The 17,782-nt window shown below is 54.1% G+C and overlaps 1 protein-coding gene across 1 annotated transcript; it reads right to left on the bottom strand.

Annotated features, from left to right (window-relative positions):
- Positions 1 to 11,157: 11,157 nt before the first annotated feature.
- On the bottom strand, positions 11,158 to 16,996 carry EDN2 (endothelin 2). The gene is made up of 5 exons (XM_061120076.1): positions 16,863 to 16,996; positions 16,350 to 16,512; positions 14,745 to 14,867; positions 13,576 to 13,674; positions 11,158 to 11,771 (listed from the first exon to the last, which is right to left on the bottom strand). Exons 1-5 carry the CDS (start codon positions 16,924 to 16,926, stop codon positions 11,678 to 11,680), a joined length of 543 nt encoding a protein of 180 aa, XP_060976059.1. The 5' UTR covers positions 16,927 to 16,996; the 3' UTR covers positions 11,158 to 11,677.
- Positions 16,997 to 17,782: the final 786 nt, after the last annotated feature.

Here is a 17,782-nt window from a genome sequence, read left to right as displayed (position 1 = left end):
TCCCGCGTCCTCACGCGCCAGCCTGACACCGTGCACCGTGCTGGCACTGCAGTCAGGCTGGCCTCCCGCCGGCCCAGGCTCCTCCCACGGGTCTGGACCTGCACGTGTCTCAGGGCCTCTGTGGCCGAGGCCTCTTTGCAAGAAGGTCCTCTTGGCTTTCCAGGACTCACAGTCCCCGTGGCTGCTGCCCCTTGGTCTTGGGTTGGGGTCCCCAGAGAAGACCTGAACTAAGATTTGAGGGCCTGGAGTTTATTTTCGAGGTGATTTTAGGAACCCATAAAAGATGTGGAAGGGAGACAGAAAGGGCAGCCAACACAGACAAGTTAATGAGCAGCAGGTGGGAACAGGGCTCAGCCCCTCCAGAGACCTCCGTTAGAGGGTGTGGAAGCAGCCTTGGAGTTGCCCCACCCATGGTGCAAGTGAGCTGGCGTATCTACCCACCACCCCAATCCTTTATGATTAAGGGCTGCTCCTGAGGGAGGCTCTGAGGGCATCTTCCAAGCCCTTGGGACAGAGCTACAGACTCCTAAGTGCCAAGAATGTGGGCAGGGCTTGTGACAGAGAGAAAGAGCTTGCAGGGAGGAGCCTGTAGGAAGTGCTGAGTCAGGAAGGCTGGAGTCCCAGCTCTGCTGCTGATTCACCTTCTCTGAGGGTAAGTTTCTGCATCTATAAAATGGGAATAAAAATACTGCTTACTTCTCAGGTGTGTGGTAGGGATCAAGTGCGTGGCTGATGCTGGCACCAGGTGGAGACTGATAAATGATGCTTTTCCTTCCTCCTCCAGGGCAAGGGTCAGGCTGACTCACCCAGCCTTGGGGCACCCAACGACCTGCCATGTTTACCAAACATTGCTGCACCCAGGGGTTCTCCCTTCCTTCTCCTCTTATCTCAGTTTCTAAAATCAGATAGTGAGTGATATCTAAGCCGTGCCAGGCTGGGGTGGGCTCTGGGGACCCAAGAATACCTGAGCCTTCCCTACCCCAGGAGTTCACAGTCCAGCTGGGATGACAATTGTATAGCTGGGTGGTGACACAGGCATGGTTTTCGACAAATGGGTAGAAGATTGTGGGTCAGGCCTGTGGCAAGGAGGCAGTGCAGGCCAAGAGAGAAGGAGAGGAGCTGGGGGTGGGAGGTAGAAATCGTTCTGGGAGGAGGAAGGAGGAAGCAGGTTATATTCTGAGGTTCTTTGAGAAACCCCAGGTAGGTATGACTATCCTAGAGTTATAGGCCATGGAAGGGAGACTGAGAAGGGCCTTGCCTTGACTGGTTGCTGTCAGACCTGGTCTGACACCCTCACTCCCTGACTTCCACTCAGGCCAGAGTTGGGGGCCTCTGGGCCCAGAACGATATCTTTCTGGATGGAGGTAGGGATGGAGGTCAGGTGTGGACAGCCTTGGAAACGGAGGCAGGGGCTCTCTGCCTGGCCTCTCCCTCCCCTGCCTTCCGGGGCCCTGTGCGTACTCGGGATTCAAGCCCTCCCACCCAGATTGGAGTGGAAAATCCTGCACTTTCATGCTTCTTGTTCAGATTCCATATGCATTTTGCATCTATGATATGGCCATTTTTGTTCTTAAAAGCAGTAAGCTTTATAATGACTTACTAATTACTAAAATAATTAGTCTTCCTATAATTAAAGCAATGACACTGTCCCTCTGTTGGTTCCTCAGGGTGGGTTGAGGGGAAAGGTCCAGGCCAGGTGGGATGGGCCCTGGAGGAGAAGTCATGGTTTGCAGTCGCTGAGGTGACCCCTCCTGGGTGCAAATGCACACACATGTGTATTCACTTCAACAGGGTTACACTGTAATAGTTCCATACATAGGTATGCCCATATGCACACTGAAGCCCTTCTAGACCCATACATGTGGATGCACCCCATCTTCACTAACTCTATGCATGTGTTTCGACAAGTGCGCAGACACAAATGCACACATTAGCGTGTATGCTTGTGTCACTGGTGCACCCACACACCTGTAATCTCTAATCATAGACCTGCGTGCACATCCTGCAGGCTCTCCTGCACCCTCATGCATGCACACAGATTTAGGCGCCTGTGTGCACACACGTCTGGGCTTCCCTGGTGGCTCAGACGGTAAAGAATCCACCTGCGATGCAGGAGACGAGGATTCGATCCCTGGCTCAGGAAGATCCCCCGGATAAGGAAATGGCAACCCACTCTAATATTCTTGCCTGGGAAATCCCATGGACAGAGGAGCCAGGCAGGCTACAGTCCATGGGGTTGCAAACAGTCGGACATGACTGAGCAACTAACACTTTCACACTTTCATGCAGACACATCTAGGCAGCCACAACCAGGTGAAGATTTACAAGCTCAGGGGCACTCAGGCACACGTGCTTGTCTGTGTCGACATGCATAGGAATGTGCACACACATGGATTGTGTACGGACGCTCATCACCTGAGATACAAACCTGAATGCCCGGACTTAAGCAGGAGGATCCCCAGTCAGTATACACGAACACACGTCACATGTCGATGTGCCCTGTGTTTTCACACAGCCTCACATTAGCCAGGCAGGACTCCACTGTGCCAGACTCACCATGTGGCATCAAAGTTGTCCGGAGGGAGCCTCCCTTCTCCTGCCTCCATGCCCCTCCCCTGCCTTCAGCCTGCCAACTTGGGGGTGACTCATGCGCATGGTGTGGCACGTGTGGAGACTCCAGAGGGAGCAGATTCGGCACCTACCCTGTGAAGGGATTACCCCAGCCTGGCAGCCGGGAGCCCGGAGTCCCGAGAGGACAGTGACCTGCCTGGGTCTACATGGCTAGGCCTGGGCAGAGGCAAGATCAAGATCCAGTCTTTTCCAAAAGGTGAGTTTGGATGGCAGGCTGAGAGGGAACCAGGATGCCCCAGGCTCCCCCATTCAGAACATCTGCAGGTTCAGGTGCCCAGAGTCCCCCCGACAAATGTTTTCCCATGATGACACTGTCCCCAGGAGCGCCTACTCAAAGACACATCTATTAGGGGAGGCTGGGGTCAACTGAGCAAGAAGACTGGCCAGCCCCTCCTCCATTCTCAGCTCCCTGAGGGCCAACCCCTGAGTAGGACTGAGAGACGGGGGCCTAGAGCCAAACAGAATACTGGAGAGCAGTGCTGGAAGTCCCTAGAGGAGTTCTTTGCACCAGGGGACAGAGTGAGACACTGGAGCATCTCCAGGCCCCTCACTCTCCTCATCCTGGGTGGCATCAAACATACCTCTTTTGCACATCGTATTCCTTATGAAGAAGTGGCTTTGCTATCAGAGCAGCAAACAATAAGAGACAGATAAAACCCAGTGCTGGAAGGCTTGTGACGAAAGCGGCACTCATACCCAGTGGGGACAGGAATGCGAACTGGAACCTCATTCTTGGCAGAATATTTAAAATGTGCTCATCCTTTGACCTAGAAATTTCACGTCTAAAAATCTGTCCTTTGCAGACAAAGATGTATAAACAAGGTACTTACTGTAGTGTGCTTATGAAAACAAGAGATGGAAGCCATCCAAAAGGCTTCAGTGGGTAGATGGTCAAGTAACAACTGTCTGTCCATAAGAAGGACCACGTGGAGCTGTTAAAAGTAAGATGGGGGTAGAAGCCTTGTATTGGTCTGGAAAGATGCCTTTGGTGTGAGAAGAAAAGATTGTAAAATAGAGAGACTTACATTGTCATGCATTATTTTAAATACCTCTAAAACTTTAGATAGAAAACATATATCTGAACCCATAGAAAAAGGCTATTTACCCCACTCTCAGAGTAGTTGCTTTGGAGTGGGAGGCCCAGAGGAGACATTTTATTTCAGATGCCCCTATAGCCTTTTCATTATTTTAAAGCCACAAGCCTTTGTGTATATATTGTCCTATTTAAATTGTTTTGTAATTAAAAAAGGAAGTATTAAGATTTCTTATCTAATTATTTAGTAGATGGAGGCCTGAGGAGGCAAAGACCCATTCAAAGTTCCATGCAGCCTCCACTGCAGCTCTGACCTTGACCTCACCCAAGAATGCTACCTCAGTCAGGGCCTTGGGGCCAGGAGGGGAGCCACGACTTTGTAGGTGGGAGTGGAAGGAGATATGGGCTCTGGGGTGCAGGCCAGAGATGTGCAGCAGAGGGGTCAGTGCCCACGCCCCCCCTTCCAGGTGTGGAGAGATGTCCCCATTGCTGGAAGAACCACCCGTGTGCTGAGATAGTCACTGTTTATCACTGGGTGTCCAGACTTCAAGCCCTGCCTGGCAGACCCTGGCTCTGCCACTGTCAGAAATGCTGCTGAGAAAAGCCACCCTCTGTTAGGTGCCCTGTGGGTCCACCTTTGGCACAGTTGCTGTGGGTGCTGACCCACACTATCTTACTTTGACTGAAGAGGGAGTGATGCTCAGTGGTTGAGGCCATTGTCTCTGCAGCCAGACTCTTGGGTCAAAGCCCACCACCGCCGCTCATTAGCTAAGTGACCTAGCATGGGTTACTTGACCTCTCTGGACGTCAGTCTTGTTGTTTATATGATGATAAGAGAGCACCTCCCCATAGGGTCACTGAAGGCTAAAGTAAAGTGCTTAAGCCAAAAAAGTAGAAACAATGCAGACAAATGTGGTCTGTGTGTGTGTGTGTGTGTTCAGTTGCTAAGTCATGTCCATCTCTTCGCAATCCCATGGACCGTAGCCTGCCAGGCTCCTCTGTTCATGAGATTTCCCAGGCAAGAATACTGGAATGGGTTGCCATTTCCTTCTCCAGGGGTCTTTCCCAACTGAGGGATCGAACCTGCATCTCCTGCATTGGCTGGTAGATTCTCAACCACTGAGCCACCTGGGAAACCTGATCTGTCTCTATAAGGGAATATTACTCAGTCACGGAAAAGCATGAAGTATCGACACCCACTCCAACATAGACAAACCTTGAGAACATTGTGCTAAGTGAAAGAAGCCAGACACAAAAGGCCACATATGTATGATTCCATTAATATAAAATGTCCAGAACAGGCAAATCCATAGTGACGGAAAGTAGATTCATGGTGTACAGAGGCCAGGAAATTGAGATCCGGGGAGCAACTGCTAAAGGGTGAGGTATTTCTTTTTGGGGTAATGGAAATGTTCTGGAATTAGATAGTGGTGACGGTTGTATAACTGTGAATATATTAAAAAAAAAAAAAAACCACTGAATTGCACAATTTAAAGGAGTGAATTTTATGGGGTGTAAATTATGTCTCAATAAAAAGTATGCAGCAAAAGAGAATTAGAAATGAATATAAAATTTGTGTATAAATGTAGCACAGTGTTTATTGCATTGGAGGGAAATGGGACAAACTAAAATACACACCTACAGAGTAACAGATGCTTATGCTACAGCCTTATGGTGATATGTTATAAAGCCATGAATAAAACCTTGCTTTGGAAAATTTTTAAAAATTAAATAAACTACTTCGGACAGTACCTGATACATGAAGTGGCCATAGTCAGAGCTGTTATTAATGAACTCCAGGACATGACTCTGGGGCTTCTCAGGTGGCACTAGTGGTGGAGAACCTGCCTTCCAATGCAGGAGACATAAGAAACATAGGTTTAATCCCTGGGTTGGGGAAACCCCCTGGAGAAGGAAATGGCGACCCACTCCAGTATTCTTGCCTGAAGCATCCCATGGACTGAGGAGCCTGGTGAGCTACAGTCCACAGGGTCACACAGAGTCAGGCACAACTGAAGCAACTTAGCGTGCGTGAATGCAGGATAAGACTATACAGTTAGTGCTCTTATCCCCACATAACAGATGAGAAACTGAGGCCCAGAGAGGGGATGGGATGTGGCTGAACTGCCCTTCTTCTGGTCTGCTGCTGAGGAAGGGCAGAGTCTTGGCTTCAGGCCAGTCTGAGTGCCCATCTTGTCCTGGGTCTTCCCTTTCTAGCTGGAAGGCCCTGGTACAGCCACCCCTGTACCATTCTGGGCCTCCCTTGGAGGGGATGTCCTCCCGTGGAGAGGATGGATGGGGGGCTAGGCAGGAGGAAACTGTGAGAGTGTGTCACCCAGCTGGCTGTGCTATCACAACGCCACTGGGATGAAATGAGCAGAGATCCCAGGGAGACAGGATGTCTTCCTCCAGCCCCATCTGCCTGGAGTAGCGAGTCACATGTCTTTGAGGATGACCTACGGGCTGAGAGAGGAAAAACCTCTCTCATGAAAAACCTCAGGAAGAGGCAGTTCAAGCAGAGGACAGGGGTGTGGTCTTTCTTCCTGCAGGTACTTACTCTAATCAATGTCCCAGGGCCTGTTTTCAGTCGGCTGTTCCCGGGAAAGGTATCACTCCGCCCTGAGCCTCCGTGTCCACGCTGGGCTGGCTCAGCAGTGCTTATGACAACATGCTTGTGGGGCCCAGGCTGCCTACATCCCAATCCTAGCTTCCCTGCTTATGTTTTTTGATTGCAGGATCCTGGCCAGGGAAATTCACCCATCTGAGCCTCAGTTTCCTCATCTGCAAAATGGAGATCGTAACAGTTCCCCTGTCACTGGTCCTTTGTAATGAATAGATGAGAAGTGAAGGCTTTGCACAGAGCCTGACACACGTTAAGCCCTCAAGGCCTGTTGGTTATTACTATTACTATTATCACACTATTTGTTGTGAAGGGGCTGGAGGACACGTGTGTACCTGGAGGCAAGGGGCTGGCCCCCTGGGCCCCTGTCTCCAGGCTTCCAGCCTGCTGTCCCCGAGCTCTGAGTGATAGACGGGTTGGGCCCGTGGCGTCCTGGCAGGCCTGTCCTGGCAGCTGCTCCCACAAGGCGAGGCCCTCTGAGCTTTGGAGAATTAATTAGGCCACATTCCTCTTCCAGGGTTCCTGGCGGGCCCGCACATGGCCCCCTTCCGAGCTGCTGAGGGCTCTTGGCTCCGATCCCTGGCAGGCGGAGGCAAGGCCCACACTGCTGTCTCCTGCGAGGGGCTGAGAGGGCCCCCTTGAGCTGGAAGCACTGGCTGGGGAGGCAGGAAGAGCTGAGGATAAGCCAGCTGCCCAAGGCCAGCTCCTGTCCTGGCTCTCTCCCCTGATCAGCCACCTTCACTGGCTCCCCATCACTCAAGTTCAAATGCTGGCACTGGATGCTGTTCCCAGCCTGGCCCTTGCCAATCAGGCTTGCTGCCTCTTTTCAGATTCTTCTATGCGCCGGCCCTTTCCCTCATCCCAGCATGTGCAAGCCCTACTCCTTCCTCAAGCCGTCCCTGTGAACCCACAACGCCATTGGGATGAAATGAGCAGAGATCCCAGGGAGATGGGAAGGGCACACAGCTGGAAGGGCAGCCCATAACCCACCCACCTCCTGTCCCTTCACTTTGCCTTGGCTGTCTTCCTTGCCAGCCTGGGTAAACCCCAAGGGGCGCAAGCATGGTTTGATCCAAAGGTATGTTTCAGGCATGGCAATATTCTCCAGGGGCACATTGTCTGAGGCTGTCTCAGGATTGGGGGAGGGGCGACAGCAGCTGTGGATTTCCCTGCTTGTAGCACCGCCCCCACCTCTGCTAGCAGCCCCTCTCCAGCCTTCCCCATGCCCCTCTTTTGTTCCCTGATAGGGGCTGAGAATGGGCTTCCCGGGTAGCTCAGCTGGTAAGAATCCACCTGCAGTGCAGGAGACCTGGGTTCAATTGCTGGGTTGGGAAGATCCCCTGGAGGAGGGCATGGCTACCCACTCTAGTATTCTTGCCTGGAGAATCCCATGGACAGAGGAGCCTGACGGACTACAGACCGCGAGGTCCCAAATGGTCAGACGGGATTGAATGACTAAGCACAGGGAATAGCCCCCTTCCTACACACTATTCATTCCCCCTGCCTGGACACTCTTGTCCACCCCCTCCTTCACTTGGCTCACCGTCACTTCCTCCAGGAAGCCTCTCAGACTCCCCCACCCCAGGGGCTCAATCACACTGTGGATCTACCTGCTTAGAGCAGCAGGACAGCATGCAGACTGAGAGCCTGAGATTTAAATCCCAGCTCAGCCACATGCTAGTCATGAGACTTTGGGTGAGCTGCTTAACCTCTGTTATCTCTTCTCTAAAATGGGAATAGCAATGATAACACCTGCTGCATAAGGTTGCTGCAAGAATCCATGTGCAAGAAGAACTTGATGAGCACTCAATGAATGCCTGCTTTCACTTCTACCTTCATAGGAACAGTGCTTTCCTGAAGGGCTCTCCTCTTGGCCTGTGAGGGCAGGGGCTGTGTCTGTCTTATTTACAGGAGTCTCTGAACGGTGATTGTTCATAATTGTTGAATGCCTGGATGGCCACACTCCAATCATTCATTGCCCTGATAGGCAAATGACTTTTCTCAATTGAAATCCCTGAGGTTCAGAGAGAGAGTGAGACAGCAAGAGTGAAACTATTCCTTGGGGTTCTTTGTTGAGTGAGAGAGTGGAGGGAGAGGCAGTCCGGGGCAGGAAAGGGCCAGTCTGCAGCCTGGATATGCATCAGGCTGCCTAGTCCTGGACATGGGACCCCACTCCCCTCTGCCTCTGCTTCCATGCACGTACATGACCTGAATATATCTGGGTCACCCTGTGCCCCCTTCTGGCCTATCTCTGCCTGGTGTTCCAGTTAAAAGGAACACAAGTTTAACTCAGAAAGCCTTACCAAACCTGTAAGTATTTATGGAAAAGGCAGGAAAAAGGGACAATTTTGTCCCATAAAATCCAGACACGCCTTCTAAAATGTTGACGCCTTTCTTCCCAGGGTTCAGTTTGATTTGGCAACAGTTCTTCATAAATTTTCCTCTGCTTCTTCCAAACTCTATCCCACCTTCCCCCACACTTCTGAGGCCCCGGCTACCAGGAATGTGGTTTAGAAGCAGGCTCAGACTTTAGATTTTCATGACCCCTCACCCTGCAAACTTCACATCTGGGGAGAAAGATATGGCTGGCAGAGGGCTAGAGGGCTAGAGTGGCCCAAACCAGGGGCCCCCATTTCCTGAGAACAAGGATCCTGGGGGTTATGGTCTCACCTGGCCTTTACCTGCCTTCTGGGCCTCCCTCTAATCATCTCTTACTTAATCATTTGGTCGCTGATCTCTGAACTCTGACCGGGCAGTGAATGCCTAATTCCCTGGGCCTCTGACACACCTTCAACATACATTCCTCTACCTGGTCTTGATCACTCCTGCCCTGCTGGGGTTGCCCCACACCACTGCCTAGCCTGACCGTTGGCTGTTGCTTTGGGGGTTCCCTGGGGGCAGGGTTATTTTGAACAGGATGCTGGGGAGTGAGATTCATCTGGAGTCAGACTCAATGAGATTTGAGAGGTATGCCGGAATCCTGGGTAGGAAGTGACTGGGTGGCTCCATCACCAACCCCAGCCACCAGGCTGGATCCCTAAGGATCAGCAGTTGACTTGCTTCCCTGCCTTCTGTCTCCCCATTCAGACTCCGCCTGTGTGGCCCTCTGCTGGCATTTTTTCAAAGTCTGGCTTTACCAGGTCCCTGCTGCCCACAGACCTTTCGAGGGTCCCCATGGCCCATGAGAGAAAGTCCAGTCTCCCTACTTTGGCCTCCATGGAGTCCTGGTTTCATCTCCTGCTGCTCTCCCTGCACCATGCTCCAGCCACACGGGGTCCTCCATGGGAAATGCCTTTGTTACTCCCATTGCCAATCTTTTACCCTTCCTGTCTGCTCTGTCTGGGGCTCCCTCTTCACTTTCTTTCTACTGATGTGAGTCTCACTCTTCTTTGAGGCTATGGAGTACACCTGAGTCATTCATATTTCTCTGACCGTGTCTCAGCACACGAGCTAGCCCCAAGCTCCCCGAAACTCCCTGCAGCTTTGTGGCTGTCCTCTTGTTACATCATCGCTTCTAACGGCCTGACACTCGGCCTTTGCCTCTCATCAGGCCCAGGACTGAGCCCAGCACCATAACTCATCCATTTAGGGTTTACAACCAGCTCTACAAGGTGGAGACTATTGTTTCCCATTTTATACATTAAAAAAACCGAGGCTCAGACAGAGGAAGATTTGTTCAATGTCATACGACAATGGTGATCCATGAATTCAATCAACAAATACTTAGTGGTACATACAGACATGCGTACTATAGACTCCGAGTTCAAATCCTGATGCTGCCACTTACTTGCTGCGTGACCCCAGGAAAACTAGTTGCCTTCTCTGCGCGTTAGTTTCCTCATCTGTAAAATGGGGACAATAAAAGTACCTATATCATGGGATTGTCATGTCGTGAGGATGAAGGGAGTTTATCTGCGTAAAATGCCAGTAAACAGTAGGAGTCCAATATGCGTCAACATGTTCTTCTCCCAGGAGGGAATCTGGCTCCAAGGACAAGGCAGGCTTAGAGTAGTGTGTAAATAATTATTTTTCAATAACTGGCTCAGGCCACAGCGTACCATTCCCAGCAGAGGCTGGCCAGGGGAAAGGGAACAGCTTGTTCGCGGGGGGATTTGGCAGCAGTGGAGGCTGTCGGTCTCGGGAGCTGCCAGCGGGGGTAGCCCTGGCTTCTGGCTGTCCCTGGGACTCAGGTGAGCAGCTTCCTGGGGCCTTGGCAGGATCGGCCAAGCCAGTGCTAGAGCCCTGGGCTTCTTTAGTGAGAGAAGTGTTGAGCGCCCCCAGCAGGGTCTGTCCAAGTCCAGGGTGAGGGACAAGGACCAGCCTATGACTCCATCACAACAGCCATCCCCGGCCAGTAGGGCTGCACACAGCCTTGGAACAGCACACAGCCCTCAATGGACAGGTTTGCTCTGAATCTCAGGGGTGGCAACTAGAGCAGAAGTGGGTCCTCGTAGTCTTGGCTCCTATGAAACATGCTCCAGGGAAAGGTCTGGCCAACACTTACCGGCCTGATAGAAACTCAGGTCCTGGAACCCTGGATATCAAAGCTGCAAATGGCTGTCCAGGCACATGATAGGCAAAAGTCCAGAGAGGATGGGTCAGCAGCCAGCGATGCCCAGCCGGGCACAGGGGTGTGGAACTCAGGCCTCCACACCTGCCTCAGGCTCTCTCCCCCTGTTCCTTTGTTCCCTTCACTTCTAAGCAGCCCCTTCCTGAAAAGTGCCTCCCACCTCCTGCTCAACCAAGACCAAATGCTAGAGCACCATTTTGTTGTTTATTACAAACACAAGTTCGCAGGTAAATAATTGAGAGTCTAAAAAAATACGTTAAAATAAATAATCGGAATCATCAAATTTCTTAGAGCAAATAAGTTATATACAGACAGGTGAAGCGGTGCAGGCCCTTCTCACCAAGAGTGTCCCGAGGGTATGAGTGGAGAATAAGGACACCGGAGAGGGAGGACTGGAGGGGACAGACCGGGGGCGGGGGGGTGGGGGGGGGCCGGGACTTCAACCCTGGGAGGGCTTGTTCGGCCTCTGGGGCTGGCTGAGGTGTGAGTGCCCACCACTGCACGTTGTTCCTGGTTTGCAGCCACCAGACAGTACACCTCCAGGTTAGCACATTCCGCATGCCATTCCGTTCAGCAGGGCCTTGGAACTGGAACCAGTGTGGGAGGCCACGCTGCAGCCCGGGGCCTGATAGCTTTCCTGGTGTCACAGAGCTGCCTTGAGGGAGGCCCCCTCCCCAGGGCAAGGAGGCCAGAGCTCATGCCTGCTCCAGCAGCTGGGTTTTCTGGCCCAGGAAACAGGTCGGAAGGTCTCCCAGCTCTGGGATGCCCCTCTCCTCCTGTATCCACACAGGCTTCCTTCCCAAAGTTCTCCCAGAGTCGAGAGCTATCTCTTCCTCTGCCTGGAGTGTGTAGGTCTGGTCTCCCTCGTTGTTTTCTGCTGTTGCCTAGCAAAGTGGATCTTGGTTGCAGAAATAACCCTGGAATGAAAAGAGGTCAATTGAGCATCTCTGGAGATACAGATCACTTGAGAGTTGCCCGTTAGAGGCATCGGTCATAGGGTCTGGATCCCTTATTCATGGCCAGGAGGTCAGAGGGTGGCCACAGCTGACCCTGAAAACAAGGTCTGAACATCAAGGAGAGGCCGGGGCAGTTTAGAAGCTTTTCTGCCCACAAGGAGCTTTGACAAAACTGATGTTCCACATCAAGAGCCACCAGGGTGACTGGATGGCCAAGAGCAGCCCAGTGGCCCCCCCCCTGGTTGCCCTCTCACTTCCACACCTCTGTCCCTGCAGCTCCTCAGGCTGTTGACCGTCCGCTTACTCCATACTCCCTGTCCTAAAATGCCCATTCTTCAAGGTCCAGATCAAGGTGGTCCAATCCAGATATGTATGGATCCTAGCAGTCCTTTGAATCTGGCTGAGACCCTGGTGGGGACTCTGCCATCGTCTAGGTGGCCTCACTCTGGCTTAAGGCATTCTAGCCTGGGAACTGGGAGGCTGGTTCCCAGCTTTGGGAACTTGGTCAAGGGTCTCAACCTCTCTGAACCCCTTTCTTGGTCTGTAAAATAAACGCAGGCCTGAAATGGTGTGTGGCTGAGTACAGACTGGCAAAAACCCTCTTTGCTGATTATAGAATGCCAAGTACTTGCAAAGCCTTACCTTGAATTTTTTCATCTTAAGACATTTCCTGGGCCCCCCTAGTGGCTCAGATGATAAAGAATCTGCCTGCAATGTGGGAGACCTCGGTTTATCTCTGGGTCGGGAAGATTCCCTGGAGAAGGGACTGGCTACCCACTCCAGTACTCTTGCCTGGAGAATTCCATGGACAGAGGAGTCTGGTGAGCTACAGTCCATGGGGTCGCAAAGAGTTGGATACGACTGAGTGACTAACACTTTCACTTTATTTATTTATTTTTTTAAGACAGTTCCTCAGTATATCCTGGGCGCTGCCTAGCCCGTCATCCTGTCTTTTTGCCTATGTTTCTGCCTCCTCACAGAGATGTGGACCTTTGAGGGGCTAGGCTGCACCCCGGCACTGGGCAGCCCTGAGGAGCCTTCAGGGACAGAAGTTGGGGATGGCTAAAACCTTCAGAGCTCCCATAGGGCCTGGGCTTTCTTGAGGCTCTTCAAGTATGTCAACTGCTCTAACCTACAAGAGCCCGTGAGATGGATAGCACCGTTGTTCCTGCCTCACAGACAGGAACCAGAGGCACAGAGAAGGTCAGTGAGCAGACCAAGGTCACAAAGCTTGCTTGGGGCAGGGCTGGGACTTTCTAGCTCAGACGGTGCCCCTTCAGCCACCCTGCCACATGACTGGCTGTGGGTTTCTGTTCTTAAGTCAGCTTGGCTGGACAAACATTCATGGGCACCTCCTGGGTGCCAAGCCTTGAGATGAGCCATGCTGTAGCTACCAGGGAGACAGTCCAGTCTGGGACCCGGGGAGAGAACAGTCTGGGTAGCGTCTGTTTGGACCCCAGCATGTGGGAGATGCTTGATTCAGACATAGCTGGAATGAACACCTGGGGACCTTCCACAGTTGCAAACCCTGAAACCCTCAATAAAAGTCCACTACCAGGCCTGGCGGTAACAAAGAGTCTAGTGGTTAAGAACATAGGCTCTTGAGTCAGCCAGATGCCGTAGCTTGCTGTGTGACCTTGGGTAAACACCTTCACCTCTCTGAGCTTCTGTTGGTTGCCCCATAAGGACCCAAGGCATCATATGGAGAATAAGGGAAATGTGCAAGGCATACAGAAGGCAATCAGTTGGTGTGGGCGCCCCTCACCTCAGCCGCTGGAGGAGCTCTCCCGCCGTGGCCTGAGTCTTGCCATCCTGGAACACAGCTGCAGGGGACCCGCTGACTGGGACTGCCACCGCCTCAGTCCTGAGTGAACATCATTAGGGCCCAAGTGAGGGGGTTGTCCAGGGCCCCAAGGCCACCTGGCTGCAGGCCCAACCCAGTCCCCCGCCCCGACCCGCACTCAGGAGCAGATCCATTTCCACCCTGTGCATCTGGCATCCTTCTTTTCCCAGGTGGGGTGGGGCCTGAGGAAAACTGAGCTACTGGGAATGCGTTCTCAGCCTCAGAAAGAGGCAGCAGGGTGGCTGGCCTCCCAGAATCTAGCCACCTGCAGCCAAGCAGGGCCCTCGGCAGGGAAACTGAGGCAGGGCTGCAGCCACGGCTGGGGTCTCCAGGGAGGAGTTTCTCATACGCCGTCATGGGAACGGGAGGTAGGGGAGCGTGGCGTCACTGTTTGCCTTCCCAGTGCTCCGTGTGGAGGGAGGAAGGTCCGGAGAGCTCAGAGACTGGCAAAAGCTTTGTGACATCTCGGGGATGGTGCCATGGCCTCCTAACTCCAGTTACTGCTTCTCCACTGAGAAAGCTCCAGAGTTCCCCGAGCCTCAGGTCGGAACCCAAAGCCCAGCGACTAAGGCAGAAGGCCCAGTTCTCTGTCTGACTAGCTGTGTAGCCTGATAGGCAAGTCCCGTTTCCTCTCTGGGCCTGTGCTGCCTCAGCCGTCACCTAGGGAGAATTCCTCCTGCTCAGCAATGGGGACACAATGCTTTCAGAAGCCCCCAGAGCTGGGGGTAGTGGCGGGGGGAATATTCAAGGGTGACTGGTTCCCTGCAGGAAGGGAGGCTGCCCCACAATCCAGGGCAGCCTCTGGACCCCCAAGACCCTGCTCCCCTCCCCCCCTTCCACCATTTAGCCACGCCTCTGCTGGCCTCCCAGACACCCTGGAGAAGGGAATGGCAATTCACTCCGGTATTCTTGCCTGGAGAATCCCATAGATAGAGGAGCCTGGCAGGCTACAGTCCGTGGGATCACAAAGAGTCGGACACGACCGCGTGACTAACACTACACTACTGCTGGCCTCCCAGACGCCCTGCCCTCCAGAGCAGGTCCAGGCCAGAAGTCACCTCTGGCCCCTTGCAGGCTGGGTGCCCACTTACCAGGGCCTTTGATGGCAGAAGGTGGCACAGGCGGGGTCCCTGGCACTGTAGCATTCACAGCGCCTTGGCAGAGAGCGGCGCCGGCGTCTTGGCGGGTTTCCCAGGCCGTAAGGAGCTGTCTGTCTGTGGGCGGGCCGCCAGCAAGGTAGTGGTGTAGGGTGGAGAGAGACAGAGAGAGGATTAGATAAACCAGGGGCATTGGCAAGCTGGGACTATCCACATGGCACACTGGGACAGCCATCCATGCCGCCAGGGTGGCAGCAAAAGTAACCAGCTCCTGCCCTCAAGAATTCCCACTGCAGTTTCCTCCTTACGTGCCAGGGAGCCTTGGGCAAGACCCTTACCCTCTCTGGGCCTCTTTCCCTCTCAACCCCCCTGGTCCTGCTCAGTAAGACTCTCAGCATGGGGAGGAGGGGTGGGAGCTGTCCTCCCTGCCCCTCTCCACTCCCAGGCAGCAATTTGAGCTGATGGAGTCAGGCTGGTCCCCCTGTTCTCAAAGAAGACCCCCAGCTAGTCTGGAAGGAAGGGAGAGAGTGCCCTCTCATAGAAGTGAACACTCAGGCTCAGAGCTAAGCTGCCTCCATCCCATCACCGCTTGCCTGGAAGGGTGACACAAGTGTCTCTTGGAGTTTTGACTTTAAAATGGTGAGTGTGCCTGACCTGCACGTGTGCGTGTGTGTATACAGGCCTGTTAGATTGGCTGAGATCGATTTCAGTTTCAGTCTGTCTGAGGCGGGCCAGGCGAAGGGCAGGGCCCCGTGGCCGGTCGGACCAGCACCTCGGACACCCGAGCTAATTTTAGACGGTGTGGTTGGAGCTGCAGAGGCTCCAGGTAGACCCAGCACGCAGGGACTGGCAGGGTTCCCGCCCTGAGCCAGTGTTTGGATGCGGATTAGCTCCACACACGCTTACGTGCCGGGCTTCTCTTGTCTTTTGCAATTTGGAGAAGGAAAAAAAAAACACAAACACACAGAGAAACTTCAACCTGAAGTATGCAGTGGCCCGGAGGCAGTGCGGGTGCAGACAGAACAGACAGCACTGGGACCCCACCCCAGCTCTGCCGGGTGACACGGGGCAGGTTTCTTGTCTGTCATTTGGGGACAGCAGCAGTCCCTGCTTCATCGGGGAGGATAGGGGTGCGTTCACGAGGTGATAACGTACCAGCAGTGCTTGGCATAGGGCCTGGCACAGTCAAGACATGGGTGCTGTCATTAATCATATTATTCTTGGGAGATTATGCAGAGGCAGCGTGGCAGAGCCGCTGTGCGCTCTGGCATCTGCAGACCTAGGCTGGAGCCTCCTACCTACCACTTACTCCTTCCTGTGTGACCTTGGGAAAGGCACCTAACTTCTCTGAGCCTCAGTTCCCTGATCTGGAAAACGGAGCCAACACTTTCTGACCAGGCTTTTTGTCAGGATTCTCAGGAGACAGCCCTCTGTCTTGCTCAGGCAGCCCCCATGTGGGAACTGAAGCAATAGCTGATTGCTATTGTTATTAGCCCGACACTCCAAGGGAGAACTGCAGTGTGTCAGGGGTTCCTCAGCATGCCAGCATCCCCCACCCCTGCCCCCTGCAACCCCTCTTGGATCCCTCCAGTAGCTCACCCGGGAGTATTCACCCAGATGATGTCCAGGTGGCAAAAGTAGACGCACTCCTTGTCGAGCCAGGAGCTGCAGGAGCAACGTCGAGTCCGCAGGTGGGAGCCTCGGGCCCGGGGCAAAGGCGCTGGTTGCTCTGGGGTGGGGGTGGTAGCGGCCTGGCTCTTGCCTGCATGCACAGGAGGGAGAGAAAAGTGGAGAGGTGGGTCAGGGCGCCTGGCACAGCTGGGATGGGGGACCTGCCGGGCTCCTCCTCTTGCATAATTGAGGAAGTTGGCATTCTCAGGGCTCAGGAGCCCTGGGCCAGCCTGGGGAAGCCCCAGCAGCTCTGGGTTGGAAGGACCCCTGGCTGCTCTGGGACGGCAGCACTTCTGATAGCACAGCCTCCTGCAGCCCCCAAGCCGCCTGACTCCTGCCCCTGAAGGCTGCCCGGCTGGCTTGGAGGGCACAGAGCCCCAGCAGGAGACACAGACAAACAGCCTCGGGGCTGCTGCAGCTGCGGAGGCCGGGGGAGCTCACCTTCGTGCAGGGCCACGAGCAGGGCTAGAGCGATGGAGCACAAGGCGGTGGGCATGGCGACCATGGTGGTGAGGGAGCGCGCAGGCTGGGCTGGAGTGCGGAGTGTGCCTGTTGCCAGCGTCCTGCTGCCAAGCTGAGCGATAGCTCATTGCCTCGGTGCCCTGGCTGCCTCTTATAACGCCAGGCATGGCTCCGCCCCCTGCCCGTCCAGCCCTGCACCGGTGGGCAGGGAGCCAGGGACACCGCCTCCTCCCAGGGCGCCCGGCCCGCCTCAGCCTCTGTGGTAGGGAGGAGGGCAGGATGAGGGCGGAAAAAGGGGGGAGGATGCTCCCTCTGAGCCTGGAGTACCTCCTGGAGTCCTGAGGCTCCCCGGCTGTCCCCAGGGACCCCTCCCCGTCCCACTGGACCCCCTCAAGTCATCCTCCAAATGCCCGAGCCCCTCCCCCACTCTCCATGGGTCTTGCCCAGAACTCAGCGTTGGGAGGGAGAGGTCCCATGGGCAAAACCCTCCCTTTCCTTGGAGGAGACCCTGCTTTCCTGCCTGCCTACTGCCAACCAGGTGGAGGGTGTCCCTTCTGCTGTGTGGAAGTAAATGACCTACTCAAGGTTGGGCGGACTTGGGAGAGTCAGAGCCTTCTCTGGGCCTGCTTTCCCCAGTGAAGGACACAGTTTACCCCTGACCTCTGACCAGCCTGGAGCCGCCTCCTCCCCCCTCCCCAGGAAGTGCCCTTCTTTCCTTCTTCTTAACCTATGTGGCCCACAGACTTCTTTGATGCTAAGAAGGGGCCTTCAGAGCCCTTTTCAGAAAGGTGGCTTGTGGCCATGTACACCAAAGGCCCCTGGGAAGACCTCCCATCTTGGCCAGGACAGGATGTCTTGGCTTACCTTCTGAAAAAAAGGCATAGTGATGGAGGGGCTCC

The sequence above is a fragment of the Dama dama genome, chromosome 20, assembly GCF_033118175.1.
Source record: "Dama dama isolate Ldn47 chromosome 20, ASM3311817v1, whole genome shotgun sequence".
Lineage (NCBI taxonomy): Eukaryota > Metazoa > Chordata > Mammalia > Artiodactyla > Cervidae > Dama > Dama dama.
Note: the sequence above shows the minus strand (reverse complement) of the source record. Positions and strands in the feature narration are given on the sequence as shown.

Excerpts from the sequence above, each read along its gene's own strand:
- EDN2 (XM_061120076.1), bottom strand. The coding sequence starts at position 16,926 with ATGGTCGCCATGCCCACCGCCTTGTGCTCCATCGCTCTAGCCCTGCTC. Across the intron at positions 16,513-16,862 it reads GCTCGTGGCCCTGCACGAAG|GCAAGAGCCAGGCCGCTACC; the intron begins GTGAGCTCCCCC and ends CTGTGCATGCAG. Across the intron at positions 11,772-13,575 it reads GAGCTCCTCCAGCGGCTGAG|GGTTATTTCTGCAACCAAGA; the intron begins GTGAGGGGCGCC and ends TTTTCATTCCAG.